The sequence below is a fragment of the Lottia gigantea genome, assembly GCF_000327385.1.
Source record: "Lottia gigantea unplaced genomic scaffold LOTGIsca_62, whole genome shotgun sequence".
Lineage (NCBI taxonomy): Eukaryota > Metazoa > Mollusca > Gastropoda > Lottiidae > Lottia > Lottia gigantea.
The window spans coordinates 480,453-499,781 of record NW_008710115.1 but is presented as its reverse complement, the minus strand read 5'-3'; the positions used below and the strand labels follow the sequence as shown (position 1 = coordinate 499,781).

General features: G+C 30.4%; 3 protein-coding genes across 3 annotated transcripts; 1 reads left to right on the top strand and 2 right to left on the bottom strand.

Moving 5' to 3' along the window:
• Window positions 1–68: 68 nt before the first annotated feature.
• Window positions 69–1,778, bottom strand: LOTGIDRAFT_166899 (hypothetical protein; the record flags this gene model as incomplete). Its single annotated transcript, XM_009064366.1, has 5 exons — window positions 69–153; window positions 567–720; window positions 889–1,000; window positions 1,575–1,604; window positions 1,719–1,778. Coding segments are annotated over 5 exons (441 nt in total), but the record flags the coding sequence as incomplete, so codon positions are not given.
• A 3,043-nt stretch (window positions 1,779–4,821) lies between these two features.
• LOTGIDRAFT_235256 (hypothetical protein) lies at window positions 4,822–12,558 on the bottom strand. Its single transcript, XM_009064365.1, has 15 exons — window positions 12,408–12,558; window positions 11,812–11,932; window positions 11,206–11,307; window positions 10,902–11,067; window positions 10,403–10,526; window positions 10,090–10,198; window positions 9,920–9,968; window positions 9,188–9,323; window positions 8,984–9,070; window positions 7,773–8,007; window positions 7,195–7,328; window positions 6,737–6,851; window positions 6,477–6,577; window positions 6,092–6,243; window positions 4,822–5,239 (listed from the first exon to the last, which is right to left on the bottom strand). The coding sequence occupies exons 1-15, from the start codon at window positions 12,465–12,467 to the stop codon at window positions 5,176–5,178; spliced, it is 1,755 nt and encodes a 584-aa protein (XP_009062613.1). The 5' UTR covers window positions 12,468–12,558; the 3' UTR covers window positions 4,822–5,175.
• Window positions 12,559–12,822: 264 nt separating this feature from the next.
• Window positions 12,823–14,756, top strand: LOTGIDRAFT_166897 (hypothetical protein). Its single transcript, XM_009064364.1, has 4 exons — window positions 12,823–12,956; window positions 13,542–13,694; window positions 14,083–14,159; window positions 14,316–14,756. Exons 1-4 carry the CDS (start codon window positions 12,915–12,917, stop codon window positions 14,500–14,502), a joined length of 459 nt encoding a protein of 152 aa, XP_009062612.1. The 5' UTR covers window positions 12,823–12,914; the 3' UTR covers window positions 14,503–14,756.
• Window positions 14,757–19,329: the final 4,573 nt, after the last annotated feature.

The following is a 19,329-nucleotide window of genomic DNA, read 5'->3' as shown; positions in this document are numbered from 1 at the left end:
CAATCAACAACTCAAGGAGACAAGAGAAAATAAGAAATACATAAAAAAAAAACACAAATAAATCTCACCTGTCCTCCATGTAATTGTTGATAATAAGCACCAGATACAGGGGTATACATTGTTCCTTGGCCATATTCATGATGATACGTCTGCCTAGAATTAGCCAAAGAAAAACCTGTTGTTCACAACATCCACTGAAAGATCCTCATTTAGAAAAACAATAAGAAGAGAATATACACTACAAATTAAGCAATAAAATCATTGTATGAATTGAAATTAAACCTCCCCTTTAAAATAAAATTCTATTTGATAAAACAATAAGATTATCTTTACAAATTATTACAGACACAACAAAGCAACATCAAATAGGCAGTGTGAATAGTCAACTTAGTGCAAGTATTAAACAAAAACACAACAACAAAATAAATATCATGCAAACAGAAAAAACAGAAGAAATCATAATTAAAATGGTGCTAATTGACTTTGAAAAAGCCTGTGGAAATCAAAAGAACTGTGTACATGCTGCTCTGAACACAACTGTTACTATCACGTCTAGATCTCTTTACCCCCTTATATCGTACATTTGCCCATTTGAGGATGCATAGAGGCCGGAATCAGTCCCATCTACGTACTGGACATGAGCTGGATAAACTGTCTGTCCTTGATTAATAGTTACAGCTTCTCCACCTTGTCCATGATCTACACCATCTCCCATTGATGCTGTAATGATAAAGGAAGAATTTATCAAGATAAATATACAACCATCAATTTGTATTTAAAATTTGTAAAGTGAAATCTTGAAATTCCAAGATGCCTTCACATTAAACATTTCAGTATATGAGTTTGCTTAAACAATCAAATTAGTGTTTCATGGGAGAATAAACTTACTTGTTGTAACTATATATTGTTGTGAACCACTATGAGCTGCAGAAGGTTGAATTATTGTAGTTTTCTGATTATTAGTCTGTTGATCATTTGGTGTTGTTGCTTTCACTAAAGTCTAAAAAGAAACATACTCTTTGAATAAACTGGAAATTGATACTTGTTTTAAAAACAAGATTAGTGCCTGTATTGAAAAGTTCACAAGATGTTTCGACAATTGATCTGCAGTGCAAAAAAGAGTATTCTTAGCTTAATAAATATCACAAATAAGACATAAAAATCATCAAAAGATTGTTAGTGACAAACTAAATCTTGTTGGAAGAATTATGATGAAAATTGAGATCATGCACTATGATCATTTGACCGTGTCAATATTTTAAACTGTTCCGCCACAAATTTGAAATAATCACAAGATAAAGGACTTGAGATATCATGAATAATAGGAATATAAGCTTACATATATTCGCAAATCATACGTATATCACATTTCATAAAAGATCATAACTAGGGCACTAAATTAGTTTTTATGAAAGAAAAAATAAAACAGTAAACTAGAGACATTAGTATCTTTTTTAATTGAAAGACAAGAGTCTGATGTGTTTTTTTTTTTTTTAATATTAATAATAGAAATAAACAAGACAGAAAGAATTCAACGTTTTTTGTTAGTAAGCACTGCAAACCAAAACACTTACCCCATCAGCTGTTAAATTTAACCCCAAAGCCTGAATTGAAAATAGTTCAGAATTGACAATAGTATGAAGACTTTTCAGAATCAAATGAAATGAGTCCACGTGAAAAAAATGAAATATCAAATATTAACTGTGAATTAACCTTACCTGTTGTACAGCTGCTGGGTTCATGGCTTGCAGGTCTGTTACAAACGTCTGGGTCGCCATTAATCATTTGTCTGGAATGAAAAAGAGAAAACATGCTGAGAGAAAATTCATTGTGCTACTAGATGTCTAATAAAGTTATTAGTATTACATTATCATTGAAAATGACAGAATGTTTAGGTCAAACCATGAAGCGAAGAATTGCTACCTGACAGCTTCAATTAGGCTTGGTTTGGAACCATAATTCTTATGTTTATCATTAATTGCACTATATTGAATACACTTATATTATCATGGTTTATTTATCAAAATAAGGTTTATGGACCAAGACATTCTATCTCTAGTCAAGCTTAATGTCACAAAATTGCAAGCTTTATTTTAAACATTTGATAAACTAGAAACTACAGAAATGGCACAATTCTGAGAACACCAATGTAGCATTGAAGGGAATGATAAGCCTAAACCTAGCTTTCGTAACATTGCTTAACAGCAATGTTACAACCTAAAATTCCTAACCATAGTAAGGTTTACTAAGCTTAAATAAAATTAGTCCAAATTTTCATTCCGTAACTTAAGTGGCTTTTATTTTTAAGCAACCACTCCAGTTTAGGGTCTAATCACTCCTCTCTATTCGATTAAACTGATTCATAACACCATCTCCATAAGCATCATAATACCACCAACCAATAAAATTTTGTCCCTTTCCAGCGCTGGGATTATGTGAAACGAACAAAGGAGGGAACAATGTTTTCTAAACATTAGACAAGTTTATACATTGTGCTGAACGATTAACAGTTGTACCAAGTGTAATTCGATTGGTTAAGACAGAGGTTATCAGGTTAGAGCAAAGGTTATTCATACGAAAAGCATATAGGCCTAAGGAGTAGTTAAGACTTTTTAACTGGAGTAAAGCTAAATATAAGAACGAATTGAAAATAAGTATGTCAGTAGAGACAAATATAATATTAATAGACCCATCTGCTGCGTTGGACGGTGAGAGTGACAAGCTGGATCTCATTTAAGTGCCCAATCACATTTTAAAATTTTATCTGAGGCTACAGGAAATGATATAATCAAGTAGAAATACAAAAATAATGTAGTAGAATAGTTTATTATAAAATGACATTTTTCACGTTCAAATTTGCCGCGAGAGAGATCCGCATAAACGAAAATAACACCGCATATCTTCGCCATTTTTATACAACAATGATTGACAACATACTTCAATGTTGTAGTCAAATTCATCGTGTTTTCAGTCATCCTTTCACTCAAAACAATAACTAATCGGATCTCCAACATCAACACTACTTGATGATGAGATCATCTAATCAAATGTAAAGAAAAATCACCTTAGTTCTGTTGGTGGGTAACAGTCGTCACAGCTACGGTGGCTATGGCGTTTATTCCTACGGCAACTGTTGCCAGACTCATCGCGTCAGAACAAACCATATTCATACGCGGAATGTGCAAAATGACCTCTTCTTTTTCAGCCTCTTGGTTCCCACAGCAAAAATATTGCCAACCGTGTGAGATTATTGACGATTATTGGAAATATATATACATGTCTTACAGATATAATATGATTGCACATTGGAAACAAGGCATAAATGTGAGAAACTATTTTCTATAGCGGAATGCGCGTTGACATGTCAGAAATAAAGTCAGTTATCCGTAACCCGATCAGAAATTTATTCAACATGGCTGCTACTGAAATGTTGCATTGTAGCGTGCCTGACAACTAGACTATTTCATTTAAAACGCAATCTGTTTCTGGGTCATGGAATGTGCATATAAATATTTTAACGTTAATATACTTTGTCCAGGCGATATAAAATTAGTTTTAAGTTAAATTCTGTTTGGTTGAACGCGACGATGCCAGAGTAATTGAAAGCTTATAATTAATATATATATATAGGAACATACCGGTAATCTTATACTAGTAGTACATCTCTGTACTGTAGGAGCATGGGGAGTCTAAAAATTACCCAGACTTTGCACATTAACTTAATTTATGCTTCATGATTTACTGGGTCATAATATGCTAGAATAATTATGGAATATAGTCCAAATAAATGTTCATGACTTTATCTTGGCGATAAAATTATGTGATTGAACAATAAACTTTATTATAACCGACCATAGAGTACTGAGACTTGGCACAATGACCCTGTTCGACTACTGTAAACAAATTTTATACAAATTAACCTGCACAGCCTGTAGCACACTGGCCCTCTTACCTGCAACTGACAAGGGGAAACTGAGTTGAAAAATCCAAAAGTTTTTATCTGGACCTATGTTAGTATCAACTCCATGAGTATCCAGAATTATCAGCATTTGAATGTTAAAATGACGACTGTCATTTTAAGATACTCTGTGATAGAAAAGATATATATAGAAATAGTGAGTAAAATTCTTAGTTTGCAGTATTTTTAAAGAATTTATAGGATTTTTGTACATTTCTTGTACTGTACTTTTTAAGACTATTTACATACTCAAATCAAACCCCTAAAATGGCACACCTGTCCTTATAAATTTATTAAAACTATGAAATACTTTACTTCACAAATTGCCTTACGGTGGAACAATGTGGTCCAACCTCTGACAGATATTTTTAGTTATCAATATAGCCAGCTGATGTAGGACCTCCCTAAGAAACATTTGAAATATTAAGATACCTTAAGATGTCATTTTACTATATTGAAATATCTTTTGGAGGAACATTTTCAATACAGACAGACTCTTGTTGCATGTCCTTCTTTTCTTTGTCAAGGACAATAACTCAGAATATGTGGTTGTCATATAAGATACACCCAATTACCCAATGAATTTTTCAGTATATCCAGTGCTGTGGCCAATTGTGGATTTTCATATAAACGTAAATTATACATGAAAGTTTTCTAAAATATATGCTTTTTACTGCTATATACCTATTTGAGCAAACTGAATTTGTATAGGTCGCCATGTTGTTGGAAAAATAATGGATAGGCATTAGAAACATGATTGAATGCACCATCTACCCCCTCAAAACTGGTAGACTACACAGCCAGTCTTAACAGCCAATGACTTGGTCTTATTCACCTAAGTTAATGGAAGTGAACACAAAAATCTTTTAGAATGTATCGTTTTTTATTAAAGCAAGCACTTTTTTTTTATTATATTTACAGTGGCACTATTGATACCATTACACTCACATTTATTCCCTTTATACATTTACCATTGTGAATGTTATAATTTACACAATTTCAAAGAATCATCCTTAAATTCGCGTTCATTGTCACATTTTTTAATATTTATGGATTACTCCTTGAAGGTCAGATAATAATAGATTTCCATCTATTGTCTCATCTTGGAATCTTTGTCAAAGAAAAATAAAGTTTTATTAGCACCTCATGATAATGTGTGATAAACTTTTCACACTAAATTTCCTTATGTATTCTTTGAATCCTTATTTTCATACTTTTTATTCTTTAAACTCCACAAATGGTTTAAGTTTCTTTATACTTTCACTCTTTAATGGCAAATCACTGAAATAAAATTAGTTCAGGTTTAAAAATCAAACATAGTAATGGAGTCTTAAAGCAAGAGGCACACATATCTTTTTTTTTTTGCCAAACTACAGCAATTCTTAAAATTGTTCAAAAAATGCATTCAAGTACTTGCTCTCATCAACAACAATTTTACCTTTGCAATTTTCTATTCAAATGAAGAATTCCACCAGCGAGAAAGATTACGCTCATCTGCCTATCAAAAATTGATTGCATAGGACATGTGGAACTGAAAGTCTATGCAAAAATATTCAAGATAACTTGCACTTATTTTTTTTTAAGATAAGAAGTTAACAAGTGGCCTAGCAAGATACGCCCATTTTCCTGATACATTTTCAGTATATCAAGGGCAGTCACCAATCTGTTTCAAGTCGAACCAAAAGTCTAATTTCTGCAAGATATTGTTGATTTAAACAAACACACACTAACAATTCTAACATAAACTGTCGCCTCTTTCGCCAACAAATTTTGATGCGTTTTTACTTAGTCATGGGCAATAACTCAAATTCTGTTGATCGAAAAATTGTCAAATTCAACCTTGACTAAGATCTCATCATTATAAATGATCTTACCACATTTATTTAAATCGGATGAAAACTGTACACTCTATTGTGTTCACAAACAAAAACTGTTCATCGAAAAATAGTGAATATCGAACTTGTCCAAGATCTCATCAATATAAATGTTCACACCAAATTTCATTCGAATCAGATGAAAACTTCTCTATCGCGTTCACAAGGCAATTGTGGACAGATGGACGGAGGGACATGGGTGACGACAATATATCTCCACATTATAATGTGGGCGTATAAAAACTGAAGATATACATACCATAAATGTTTACCGAATCTTTCAATGATTCTGTGTATAGATGATTTGAGCACTGCCTGTAATTCTTGTCGTAACAAACTGTAATTAACACTGCATTGTTTCTGATGACGTTTCTGGGCAGGAGCAATCAGCTTAAAATGTTTATCAACATTCTAAAGAATAAAATCATTCCTGGTTTTTAATACTGTTGATCAAAGTTTTTGTATTTGCTTTACGTCATCTATATTGTGTGACGGTAATTCACGGAGAATAGTTTTTAAGTTACAGGAACTTTTGTCACAAGAAAATTTGATCACTTGGTAATTTGCAGTGTAAATGCAGTGTCAAGTGGTATTGGGTGTCTGTCCTAGGGTTACTACTACAAAATAGAGAGTTAAAAACTTACCTCTTGTAGATTAACAAGGCTAGAAATGATAACAGGTAATGATCTTTGTACTATTCCAAACTTATCTTCATGGTACGATGCAGATATCAGGTAAGATAACGCTGAAATGAACATTTTATATCATTGTTCCTACAAAAACTAATAGATCAATTAGATTCTATGGGATGATATCAAATTTGAAAATTCTATACAGAGAAATATACAAAATAATAATCATATAATGTACTGAAAACTAAAGAAAAAATATTTCCATCACTGACCTTCTACAGCCCAAATCTGAACTTGTGATGAACAAAATAATTGAGAAGTTTTAGAATCTGGTAACTCGCCCATAAAATAGCCTAATATTGGTTTTTTACTCATTACTCCACATAGCTACAATCAATAAAACATGCCTTTAGTTTCACAAGTGATCCTCATAAAAATTGTATGTAACTAATGTATTTTGCAGATTAAATGTCACAAAAATATCTATTTTCAAAAAAAAAACAGGATAAGATATATGCACACCTTAGGTTTGTGTTATTCTTTTGTGACTTTTACACAAACAGAAAAAGCATTCACTGTTCTGTACATTATCTGGAACATAGTGGGCATAATTTTCTACCAGGATAGTCTTTAAGTTTCTATTCTGGAGTTAACACTAATGAGCATAATACAAAACCATCTCTTACAAGCTTCTTAGAGTCCTTCTAACGAATCAAAGAAATAAGCACACCTTATCCTTCCAGGGAATAGATTTAGGTTTAGTTTCAGTAGATGTATCAATAGAAAATGTTGAACCATTGTGTTTGTTTACAGATATATTATCATTTGTTGTTCTATGAAACATAGAATCTTCTGATGTTTCACCTGAAACATAGTGGACAAAAGTTTTTATCTTATGAAAGCGAGTGCATGACCATGTTTTATTTTGCTCTTTGTTTCTTCAAAGGGAGGTCTGCAGTCATTGACAGTGTTAGGATCTTGCTTATTATGGCCAACAAATGGTGGTTGTGGGTTCTTATCTCAGTGGGCATGTGAAGTCTGGTGACCTTGAAATAGCCATCTTTCCTCATAATACCAGTCGAATAAACTGGGTTGACCAAAATAGTGCTGATAGTCTTAGGTTGACTTTTGTTTGGCCAACATTTAGATGGAAGTCAGGATTATCAAGAACCTTAGTTGTTATTCTTGCTAAAAAATGGCTGTTTCTTTAAAATAAAAAAAATATTTCCAAAAGGGATACAAATATGCAAATTGTTTAAAACACGATAATGGTATGAGAATATGCATATAAGATAAAAAAATAAATACCTAGAGTATAATTTTTATCAAATATATTGCTTGTTTTCTTAACAGGTACGTTTGAATAGGCTTGCCAATTAGCAGCTTCTATCTGCTGGTTAAGAGTATTTAATTCAGCTAAACAGGCAGCACTGATTTTATTCCATGTATGTGGATGGCCACCTGGTTGACTTAAACAAAACACTTGTTGTCTTCTTTCATAGGAACATTTAGATAAATAACTTAAATCTAGATATCCTAAATACTGGAAAATTACAAACACTAGAAACTGAAAGCACTTTGAAACACAAAATTGTACCATTTTTTACTGACTTGTTATTCTCACCATTTTGTCCATTTATGTATATATATACACATGTAAATAATTAATGGGATACATACTGCACATCTTAATTGGCATGCCATTTCAGATGCTCAATCCTAATCGAGACGGCTTAGTTAGGAAATTGGGGTTAACTTTCCATTCGTGGCAAAATGGCAACAGACATAGTACAGAGTAAGTGAACTCATAGAACAAGAAATTGGCTAGAAGAATTCTAAAATGTATGTCAGCTCATATTTTGTAATGGGACATTAGGTACACTCTTTAAAGATAGTGGACCCCAGCCATATACGCCCACAACGGCATGCGGATGGTAAATATTCAAGATTTTGGGGCAATGGCAATTACTCTACTTCTAACGGTCAAAAATAGCTAAAATTCGAACTTGATCTTTGTTTTATGAATGTATACACATACCGAATTTCATTTGATTCCATCAAAAAATCTAGTTTTTAGAGCGTTTACAAGCAATTGTTTACGACGGACCTTTGTTTCATGAATATGTATGCACATACCAAATTCTATTTGATTCCTTCAAGCATTTACGAGCAATTGATGTTCCGTACAGAGGTTTAAGTGCGATAACTCCTCAAAACTGACGTAAGAGGCCTAAGTCTTGAAAAAGCCTTAAATTTAATCAGAAGTAAAGTAAACTTTCTCAAACCTTTCGATTTAGGTCCAATAACATCCATTTTAAGTTTCATTCATCAAAATTGGTTGAAAACTAAGAGAGTAATAGCATATTCAAGATTTTGGGGCAAGGGCAATAACTCTGTTGACGGACGGACAGACAGGGGTGCCGACAATATACGTCCACATAGAGAGATGTGGGCGTATAACAATATAAAACAAACCAGAGTATCAACAAACAAAACATAAGAAAGTTGTAAAACTGTACCTTGACTAAGGGTTGTTTATTACAGTTTAAGGCATCATGTAAACTTTTTTTCTTTTCAAAAACAGCATCAATATGGAATTCATATTTCTACAAAAAAAAGTTCAAATTCTTTTTTAATAGCTACATCATTCACCAAGCTACGCCGGTGATGAACATATAACAAAAATGTTTGAAAAAATGTCACAATATAAAAAAAAGACCTACTTCAGTCTGATAGATTTTGAAGATAAGATGACCTATACTCCAACTAAAGTTTAGATATATTCCCAGAACTACCACTTGCCACAATAATGAGAAGTTTAATAACCCAAATATCGTGTCCAGGGGTACATCATCTTTACTGAAAATAAAATACCAGAAGTTGAATAATTGATGTACCAGTGGGAAGTAGCAATGTCATCTAATTGTAAAAGGGAACCTAGATCAGTTGAAATAAATTTAGGAGAATACATGAAAGACTAAAATATTTCATATAAGCTTCATATTTTTGTACCTTTAATAACCACGAGACACTTAGATAGGCCTATCTATGCTTATTTATCATAGGTAGAACATAGTTTGTGATGTCCATCAAGATTGCTTACTAGTTTTATAAGGCTACAATCCTTTTATGTTCTGATAAGGATTATCTGAAAAAAGTTTGGAGTATGTAATGAGCTATTTTGAATTAAGACTAGGGCTGGGATTACTACTTGTGTATAGGTACAATGGAGAAAATGTAACTTGGACATATAATTATGAAAAAATATTATGAAATTTAATAATCGAAAATATAAATTGCTGGCAACGATAATAGATTATTTCGATCATTTTACCAAGCTCTAATTGAGACAACTGTAATATTGAGATTTCAAATGAATATATTAGTTATCACAACTCAATATATAACACATTATAACTCAAACTATCTACGGTGGTACTACTTATAAATCTTACCAATATTGGAGATTTAAATTAAAAGCTATCCAACTTGTTATAGCTCCACCTATATCAATAAAAAAAATATATAATTTAATCAACTTTGCTTCACTTCTAGAGTTTTATTCAACTTTACAGAACAGTATCTTGAAAGACAAAAAATCAAACAATTTTTAAAACCAACATACCAAAGAAATAGTACAGTAAATAGTAATATTTGATTTCTCTTATTGTTTCTTTCAACATTCTTAAAAACACACCACATACAGAACTTCTAAATACAAAAAACTTCTCTCTCTATAAAGAAAGGATAATAAAGTCATTGGGACAGTTTGCATTAATATTCATATCTGTCTTATATTATGGATTTTTCTGGTTCGGAAATTCTTCAGATTCTTATCATCAAAACCATTGTTTGCAAAATCAAATACCACCATTCACAACAATCTTGCTCAGCTACATTTTAACTTCTTTCGGATAAATCAAGAAAAACGGACTTACCTGTATCAAAGGAAATTGTAGACAATTAAAATGATTCAAATCAAATTTAACATAATAACTGATACCTTCAAATAAACCGAACACTACTAGAAATATGTGGTGTTCATTTAATTGCACAATATGTCTGAAAAAAAAATGATAAATAACATTACTTACTCGAGAAAATCCAAATTTTAAAGTCCTTATTTAACAATCAAACACGGATAAAATTGGACACACATATTTTGAAGACTCAAATTTCAATGGTGGGCTGTACAAGGTACATTTGGTCAAACCTATGGTGAACTTGTCCAATTAATAACAGATCAACTACAGTAAATAGATAACTTCAAAATGTAATATTGCCAAGACCATGTTAAGTCTTCAATAAATTGTCAATCTTATTTTTTTATTCAGTATTTCCATTAACTGTTAACTTAAATTATTTGGAGTAAAACTAGTTCATATTTTCATTTGATTTGATCAAACTATGTTAGATAAAAGATGTAAGCATATTTACCCATCTGGTGACTGAGTCAATGAGGAATATTTACTACCAATAAATGTAGTTGAACACCAAACTGTAATCATTCCACATAGAGAAAACAAACCAACATGTGGCAAGCGTTTAACCCCAACCAGCCGTAAAAGATTAGCAAATCTTGTTGATCCAATATCTGGTATTACTGCAATAAAGAAAACATTAAAAAAATAACATCAAAATACAAGTTATGGTGCGTTTTAAACTATGCTAATGTTATAACATTTTTACTTATTTTCTTAATTTTGAAACAGGAAGGAAGATATTTGCAATGGGCACATACCTGTAAATAGTCTAGAAGAGTAAGTAATCAAAATCCCATTGATTGTCAATATGGGTATAACACAGAGTAAAAAAGATGCAGAAAATAGTGTGGACAACATATCTGAAAGAAAAACATCAAATCTAAATGGACATATCTATTTTAATATTCACTTTACCAGCTGAGAGAGATTATTTTGCTCACTTAAAGGCCATTATTATAAACTATCACTCAGGCTGTAATTATCAATGAGGTCACAATATCACATCTCAATATAAATTCAAACCGGGCTTGGAAATATGACCAAAAATAATATGTATAGAATAAAATAACCTAAACCAATTGAAAAAAAACTAATTCTAAATGAAAATAAATGACTCAGATTTTATACCTGATACATTTAGAATTATTGTCCAAGGTAGTGATTCAAGGTAGCTGAAACACCTCAAAAGAAACCACAACAATACCTCATTACAATACACAATTCATTATTGCTTTTTTCATTTTGACCAATCCATATTTCACAATTAAAATATTTAAAAACTTGTCTTATTTGAAATGGTTACCGGTATGTAATTTATCCAATACATAATCGTATGGTACCGGTATACATGTTATAATACATACCAACTATTGTAGTGACTGGATGAAAAACACTAATATTACACAAAAGTATGTAAATACTTGTTATTACAGGTACACATGCTAAAAACCAAAATACGCTTCCCACTGTTCTCCATAAATATACCTAAAAAATAACAGTTAAGCAATTATTAGAATTATGTAAATAGATTAAAATATGACTGCACTAAGTACTGTACCGGTATGTTAGTATTGCCTGTCTTTGGGGAATCATATATAATCAGGTGAGCTGCACATTACGTTTTGTAGACTGACGTCTTATCATCTAACCTAGAAAAACTTATAAGGCAAGGATTTGCAGTCTCTGCCAAGAGTCTGCAACTACCCACTACTATTACTAACCCCTAACGATCAATACAGTTTTAAATTGTTCTATCTGTAAACTAGCTATGTAAATTTATTAGTAACCTATGATCTGTTTATTAGTCATAGCCTGTGTTTTTTTTATGCATCAAATCTACTCTAAAGACCTAATTATAATTAATATTTTATGATGAAAAGTGTGGCATGGTAAACTAAATACATGTAAATATAGCGAGGGCAGGAGTCTGGAGTGATTCAATGATAATAAATCTGAACACCTCTTGCATGAACCATGCATTAATTGTTTCAACTGTCGGTTGTAATTTCTGAAACTCCATTTTGTAATATATGTCTGTGTTTTTTTTTTAATTTAGTAACATGTCAATCAAGAAAGATATAATAAATTTTCAAGTTGCTGTGTCTCCCGGCATTTTCGAGGTTTCTTAAAATTCTTCACCACATGAAACTTTACTGTGAGTCGAAACGCAATATACTTATTAAGTGGTTTTTCATTTCAATCAGTAATTTCAAATCAAACTGTTCGAAAAATTTATTTCATCTGAACATAGCTATAAATTTAAGAAATAGTAGCATTGTTTAGAATCTAAAGTTGATTACTTTATGTGCTTAAATTTTAAATATTGTTTCACCTTTCATAATTAGTAGCCTGATATTTACGGTATCCCACCTCTTGTTTTGCAGAAGAATTATTTTACAAGTTTTCGCTGTTTTTATTTTAAAATTTTGTATAGATTGAATTAAAGCTGGAGATTCAAATGAATAATATGGCAGGCCATACGGCTGGCGACCCACTTGAATGCTACAGTGTAAGTAAACTTTGAAAAAGATATGACAATATTGAAAATGTCAATGACTTCAATGACTTCATTCCCTCAGTGCCCTACCTATTTATTTTCCCACCTGACCTACTCATTATACATCTCACTTTTGTCTGTAAATTGAATTCAACCAATTCTTTCTTAGTGGAAAAAAAGTTAGCTTCAAAATAGTACTACTGATAAAACTAGAATAACTTTTGGTGGATAACATAAAAAATGTTAGTAACACTAACAGCCTGAATTGAATGACAATAATTTTAGTCTTAAAACTTTTGACCTATGTATGTATGTAATTTCAAGAGAACTGGACTCCAGATATTTTTATTCTGAAAACTGATGCATATAGCTGAATTTGAGCTCTATCAGCTAGTAGAGCAAGTCTACAATTCTGCTGGGATGATATTTATTTGATTTTGAAATCTACACTTACAGATCTATACTAAGTTTTATTGATATACATACTAAAATCAGTTGTTCAGTGAATATATGCATGCATAAATTAATTTTAAAGATCTCCCAATTTTTCCTTTAATCTTTCGAAAGAATATAAGGAAACAATGATTGTATTTTTAGATTCCCATTGTGTTAGAGAAAGATGCAGACATAGATAATCAAGGTAATCCTGTTTTAGAACAAGATGGTAAACAGAGGTACAGATGTGGATTTCGAATTGGTGGTGGCATTGATCAAGATCCTTCACAAAGTCCACAAGGATATCCAGATAAGGTGAATAGGAGTACCTATGTTTTTTTACCAAATTAATTATTGGTGGCAAATATTCAAATAGAAATAAAGTAGGCCTGCCTAGTAGCATTTTGACTTGTTGTATTGCTGTAAAAGTGAATTAGTTAATCATAAATTAACATGAAAGAAATATATATCAGTGATAAGTGACTGATTCAGCCCTCATCTAATTCGTATAAGTTTACTTCATATGTTGCATGATAAATAAGTGCAAATAATGCAATACACATTTATGCTATATTACCTCTTAAAAAAAATTATACACAAATTTTTGCATTTTGTATTTTACTAAGCTTAAAATGGATACAATAGTCAGTGTTTCAAAATGCAATTAATTGGTTTTTTTTTAATTTGATAATCTTATTTATAGGGAATTTATGTTACATATATTCATGAAAATAGTGCTGCTTCCAGATGTGGTCTTCAAATACATGATAAGATTTTACAGGTATGGATAATTTCAATTTATTGTTGCTAAGAAGAAATAGAATGCTTGTCAAGTATGTTATTTCTTGCTAAGCATACTGATATTGCATCAATATTTACATTTGAAGCAGTAAGAAGTGACTTTATGTTTCATTTGTAACCTTTTGTATTTTTAAAGGTAAATGGTAAAGACTTGACAGTAGCTACCCATAAACAAGCTGTAGAATATATAAGACGTAAACCTGTGTTAAAGATGTTAGTATATAGAAAAGGAGTTCCCCAATTACATAAACCAGTGAATCCAGGAACTCAATTTCAATCATATAATCAGTATTCACAACCTCAATATCAACAACAATATTAATATAGTTAAAGGTCTGACATATCATGGAGCAAATTCATGTATATTTGGGCATTCGTGTCATTTTGAAAAAAAAAATAGCCAAAACTGTAGTTTAAAGGCTGTTCTGTCTGGCCTTGAGATATAATCCTCAACATTGCTTGCATTAGTGTAAGGCTTTAGAAAATTTCCTGTTGGTTCAATCTCATATCATCATATGCCTATGTTCAGTCCAGTATCTCTGTTAACATATGAGATTTTAAAAGTAAGACTGTATGGTCAAGCAAAGATAGATGGTTGTGCACAATCAGGGATGATGAAAACAAAAATACAAACAGTTCACTAAATTTTAGGTATTGAAATAAGTATTGAACACAAAAAAATCTGGTTTGTATTGTTTCAATAACTATTTTTTTCTACCTATAGTAAATCCTTGATATGCATTAATATCCTAACTTGACCATTAATCAGTTGATAGTACTTAATATATCATCAGTGCTTACTGTTTGAAATAGGTTGTCAAATTGTTACTGCATTAGAAATGTAGTTCCTATACTAGTTTTGGTGCATTTGTTTTATTTCTATAGTTATATTTTATATAGTTTTATATATTGATTGTATATAAGCTTATTTTTTTGATTGCATACTATTTCATTGTAGTCAAAGTATATATACATCCTGTTTTAAGGATTGAGCAAATTGATTGATTTATATGATTTTGGAAGTGAGCTATTGTTAATTGTATACTGTTACAGGGAATGGCTATAAGGACAAGTTAAAAGTGATCCTTGATTAAGATGTTTTTTTTTTACAATCAATCGTTAACAATAGAGAAACCTTAAAACTCGCCTGCAATACTGCATTTATTGTTTTCATCCTATGTGATTCTTTTTTTTTTATTGCATCATGGGGGAAAAAAAGACCTCCCTTAATTATTCTTTTGACATTGTTTTCGCATTTTATTGAAAAGAAGATTCATTTGAACATTGACTCGACATTTTCATCTTTTTCTCAATTCATGCTTTTAATTACAAACAAAAGTAATAAGAATTTGTGATATACTTTTAAAGAATATAATTTGGGGTTGTGAAATTATTCGTTCTATGTTTACTTTGTGATGAATGTTGGCTATGAATTTATTTTTATATAATAGAAAACCATGTTTTGCAGATTATAATTTGTAGAATAATATGAGTGCACACATAAGTTGTGCACATTCCTATTTGAATATGTTCACATCTTTGCATTATTTTAGAAAACAATAGAAGGTGATTCAGACATACCATACATCATGAAAACCATTAAGTTAAGGCTTTTATTAAAAATTAAAAATGTAATAATCCTTCCTAAGTTACCATGACTCTTTTATGTAATTTTTTAGTACATATCATTTTGTCTTTATATATTCGTTTTGTATTTTGTATTTGTTAAAATTTTCAATGCCATAAATAAATGAATAGTTGATTTTTATAAACAATTAATTAGTATAATTAAGTGATAAAGTAAATATTTCCTTACCAACTAATACAGCTCAAATTCAGCTATTTACTTTCTTAACAAATCTGATGTCTGTTTTTTAACAAAAAACGCGCCACACAATTTTTCTTTCTGATTTGCACTTATCAGTGATTTTATAAAGTCATAAGTAAAAATTGCAAGCGAAATGATTAAAAATGGCCTGGATAATAAGACAGTCTAACTGTTTTTCCAAAAAGTTATATAGGTAGCTGAAATTGGACCTCCAGATTTCCCTTTAACATAAGGTAGCTTTTAGTTCACATCTATGTGCCCCTTACTCTATGATGTTAAAAGAATACAACATCTTAGAATGAACATTTAAAGAATTTTAAACATGGCCAATAAGAGCATATTATTATATTCATCAGTAGATATACCTGGTGTCATAAATAACGTCCTTATGTAATCCGATAAATCCAAAAAACTTAATAATTATCCATAAATATGCAATTAACTATTGAAGATTCAGCGTTTTTCAATAATTACGTAGTTTTATGAATTTGACAGGGATTCTGTCGTAACTTCATGACACCAGGTAAGTTCACTGATGAATATATATTGACCATCCTTGAGAACTTAAATTTTATGTTCATTCTAAGATGTATCACTTTAAAAATTGCAATTTTGATATTTTTTTATTAAAATTCTTAGATAGTTATCATATTCGAACAAACAGATCTACTTTTTACTTATTATTTTGCAATATTAGAGCTTTTACCTTATTCAATTTGACTTGTCTTAGTTGAATTCAATTGAGCGGTGTCAATTTATTTACATTTTTTTGTTCATAAGATTTCTGAATCCATCAATAGAAAAAAAAGATTAAATATTTTTAGATCTAAACAATTTACTTTTCATTCATCTATTTCTTTTCTATGTTTAAATTTTTGCTTTAAGCTGATTCAGATCTTGAGTAATTTTGAGTGTGTCCATGCTTTCTCTGACAGGATTTTGGAGATCTAGCCAGTTTGATATTTGTCAGTGATTTTTGTCTCATTTGCAAGAGTTTTCTGCGTGTGCTCTCAGATGTCACATGACAAGACTCTGCAGATGATCATCATCCAATCAGAAATTAAATGACATTTTTCTGCACCTAATTTGGATCATTTAATTAGAGTCATTCTATATTTATTCTATCACATGTTATCATATATTCACATGACACATCACAACTGACTGGAGAAAAGAATTATGAACAGACCAGGCCCTCCTGACACCTTAAGACAAGATATCAAGATATCAAAATATGGAAAAGTCTTCGCTGAAATAAAAACACCAAGAAGATCACAGGACATTTATTTTTAACAATTTTGATTTAAATGCCTGAAACAGCAGATTTTTTAAAACAATCAATTTTGTATTAAACATTACTTTTGCAATACATAAGTTAAATGGAAATATGACAAAATTTTAACAATTTTTTAGTGGTAATTCTGAATTTAGATACACCTTCAACAAATAAAACCAACTTAGGCTTTTCATATATCAGTACAATAATAAACTTCTGTCTGAATATCAGTAAAGAATTACACAATATGAGCTTTAAATATGAGCAATTTTAACATTTACCTTGTTTTTTTCTTTTGCCCAGTTAAAAGCAATACAAATAATCAAAATTAGAAATTTATTGATCTTGTTCAGATTCCTTAACAAATATAGCTCACATTTCAGTTTTGAAAACATTTTTTGTGAAAATGTGGTATGGAATTTTATGATAACCGTAGACTAACAAATATTCACCTATGAAATTATGTACATGCCATCAGAATTTCAAATATTTGATCATGATATTTAAAAAGTAAAAATACAAAAATATATATGAAACATATAAGATAACTACGAAAATGTCGAAAGTGGTTATCTTAATAATATCATTATAGTATAAAGATCCAGATGACAATAATAAGTTGAATGATTCAAATTTTCACTGGAAATACAAATTTCATGGTTAATTTGTTCTCTTTAAAGGATTAATTTTGTTTTAAACTCTGTAATATCAATTTGTATGAAGGCTTTCATAGGCCAAACTATCTTTGAAAAAAATTACATTTTTTGTAGATTCCCCAATACTGAAAAAAAAGGTAAAAACAATCCTAATCCGCCAAAAAGAATAATTTTAGTGTTAACATTATTTGCCATAAGATATATTTGATGAAATGTTATTTTTTACAGCAACTTTCTGTGATAATATATTATAAAACCAATCTTATTATTTGTACATTTACAAATATAATACTAAATATCTACTATTTATAATGCGTAGTACAAAATATAAAAATTACTATGACTTAATATAATCTAATCACTCGGTATGAATTTATTGCAAAACTTTAAAAAAAAAATGAATAAATGTAAAAATATATTGGACGGTTGGTTAAGAAAATAGATTTGCCACTTAGACTGATTATAAAATATAGGACTCATTTATACCTTAACACTGCTTTTTCAACAAATTAAGCATGAACCTTATTTTTTGCTTTTGACAGAAAATATCGTGCCTTATCTTTACCTCTAAATACAAAATTGCAAGAATGAGAACCACTCATTATTTGTCTTTTGTTCCTAAACCGAAAAATCTGCCTCTATTTCATCCACTGTTAGCTATTTTGAAAGTTGTCAGCTGGTGTAGAGACAGAAAAACTAGGCCCTGTTTTGTGGGAATATCCACATGTAACAGAGCCTGGACTGTTCTTCTGACTGTACTCTAGCCGATAACTGTCAAAATAACAAATGCTAGAGTCAGATGTTTCAGGCTATTTTGTCCCTTGATGACATATTGCAGTATAAATGAGCCCTAAAAGTGAAAAAATGACTGAAAAAGGTAAAATGAAACTAAAATAATCCTTAAATACTATATAACAAAAATATAATTACCTACATCAGAAAATATAAAACAAAACACATCAGAAAGATACCCTAACTATTATTATCACAATTTGTATATCATATCATTGTTTATCACAATTAATTTGAAAAAAAAAAAATAGTTTATAATTTTGTTATATTATATCTTTACAAATAGTTTTATAAACATTTTCTACAGAAATAGTTCACAAAGCAAGGGGAGGCAATCTGATTTGCCAAGGGAGGTAATTCAATGGAATGATCTGAGAAATTTGAAGCTTTTCTGCAAAATCAGAAGCAGAAGACGACATGGTTTGTTGACCTTTGGTTGTCATATGTGAGGTAATGTGGGAATTATAATACTTTTATAACACATGTGTTTTTTTTTAAAATGGGTTCCAGTAAAATAATTATAACATAATAAAATTCTTAACAATATAACAATCATTATGTGTAAATATTTTAATTGTTTTTTTTATATCCATTGTA

What these genes read in the sequence shown, in the direction of transcription:
- LOTGIDRAFT_235256 (XM_009064365.1), bottom strand. Translation starts at nt 12,467, where the DNA reads ATGGAGTTTCAGAAATTACAACCGACAGTTGAAACAATTAATGCATGG. An exon ending in TTGACTCAGTCACCAGATGG is followed by an intron (nt 10,527 to 10,901) that starts GTAAATATGCTT and finishes TTTTTTTTTCAG; the next exon opens with ACATATTGTGCAATTAAATG. An exon ending in ATAAACAACCCTTAGTCAAG is followed by an intron (nt 8,008 to 8,983) that starts GTACAGTTTTAC and finishes GTAATTTTCCAG; the next exon opens with TATTTAGGATATCTAGATTT.
- LOTGIDRAFT_166897 (XM_009064364.1), top strand. Translation starts at nt 12,915, where the DNA reads ATGGCAGGCCATACGGCTGGCGACCCACTTGAATGCTACAGT. An exon ending in ACCCACTTGAATGCTACAGT is followed by an intron (nt 12,957 to 13,541) that starts GTAAGTAAACTT and finishes TTGTATTTTTAG; the next exon opens with ATTCCCATTGTGTTAGAGAA. An exon ending in CACAAGGATATCCAGATAAG is followed by an intron (nt 13,695 to 14,082) that starts GTGAATAGGAGT and finishes TCTTATTTATAG; the next exon opens with GGAATTTATGTTACATATAT.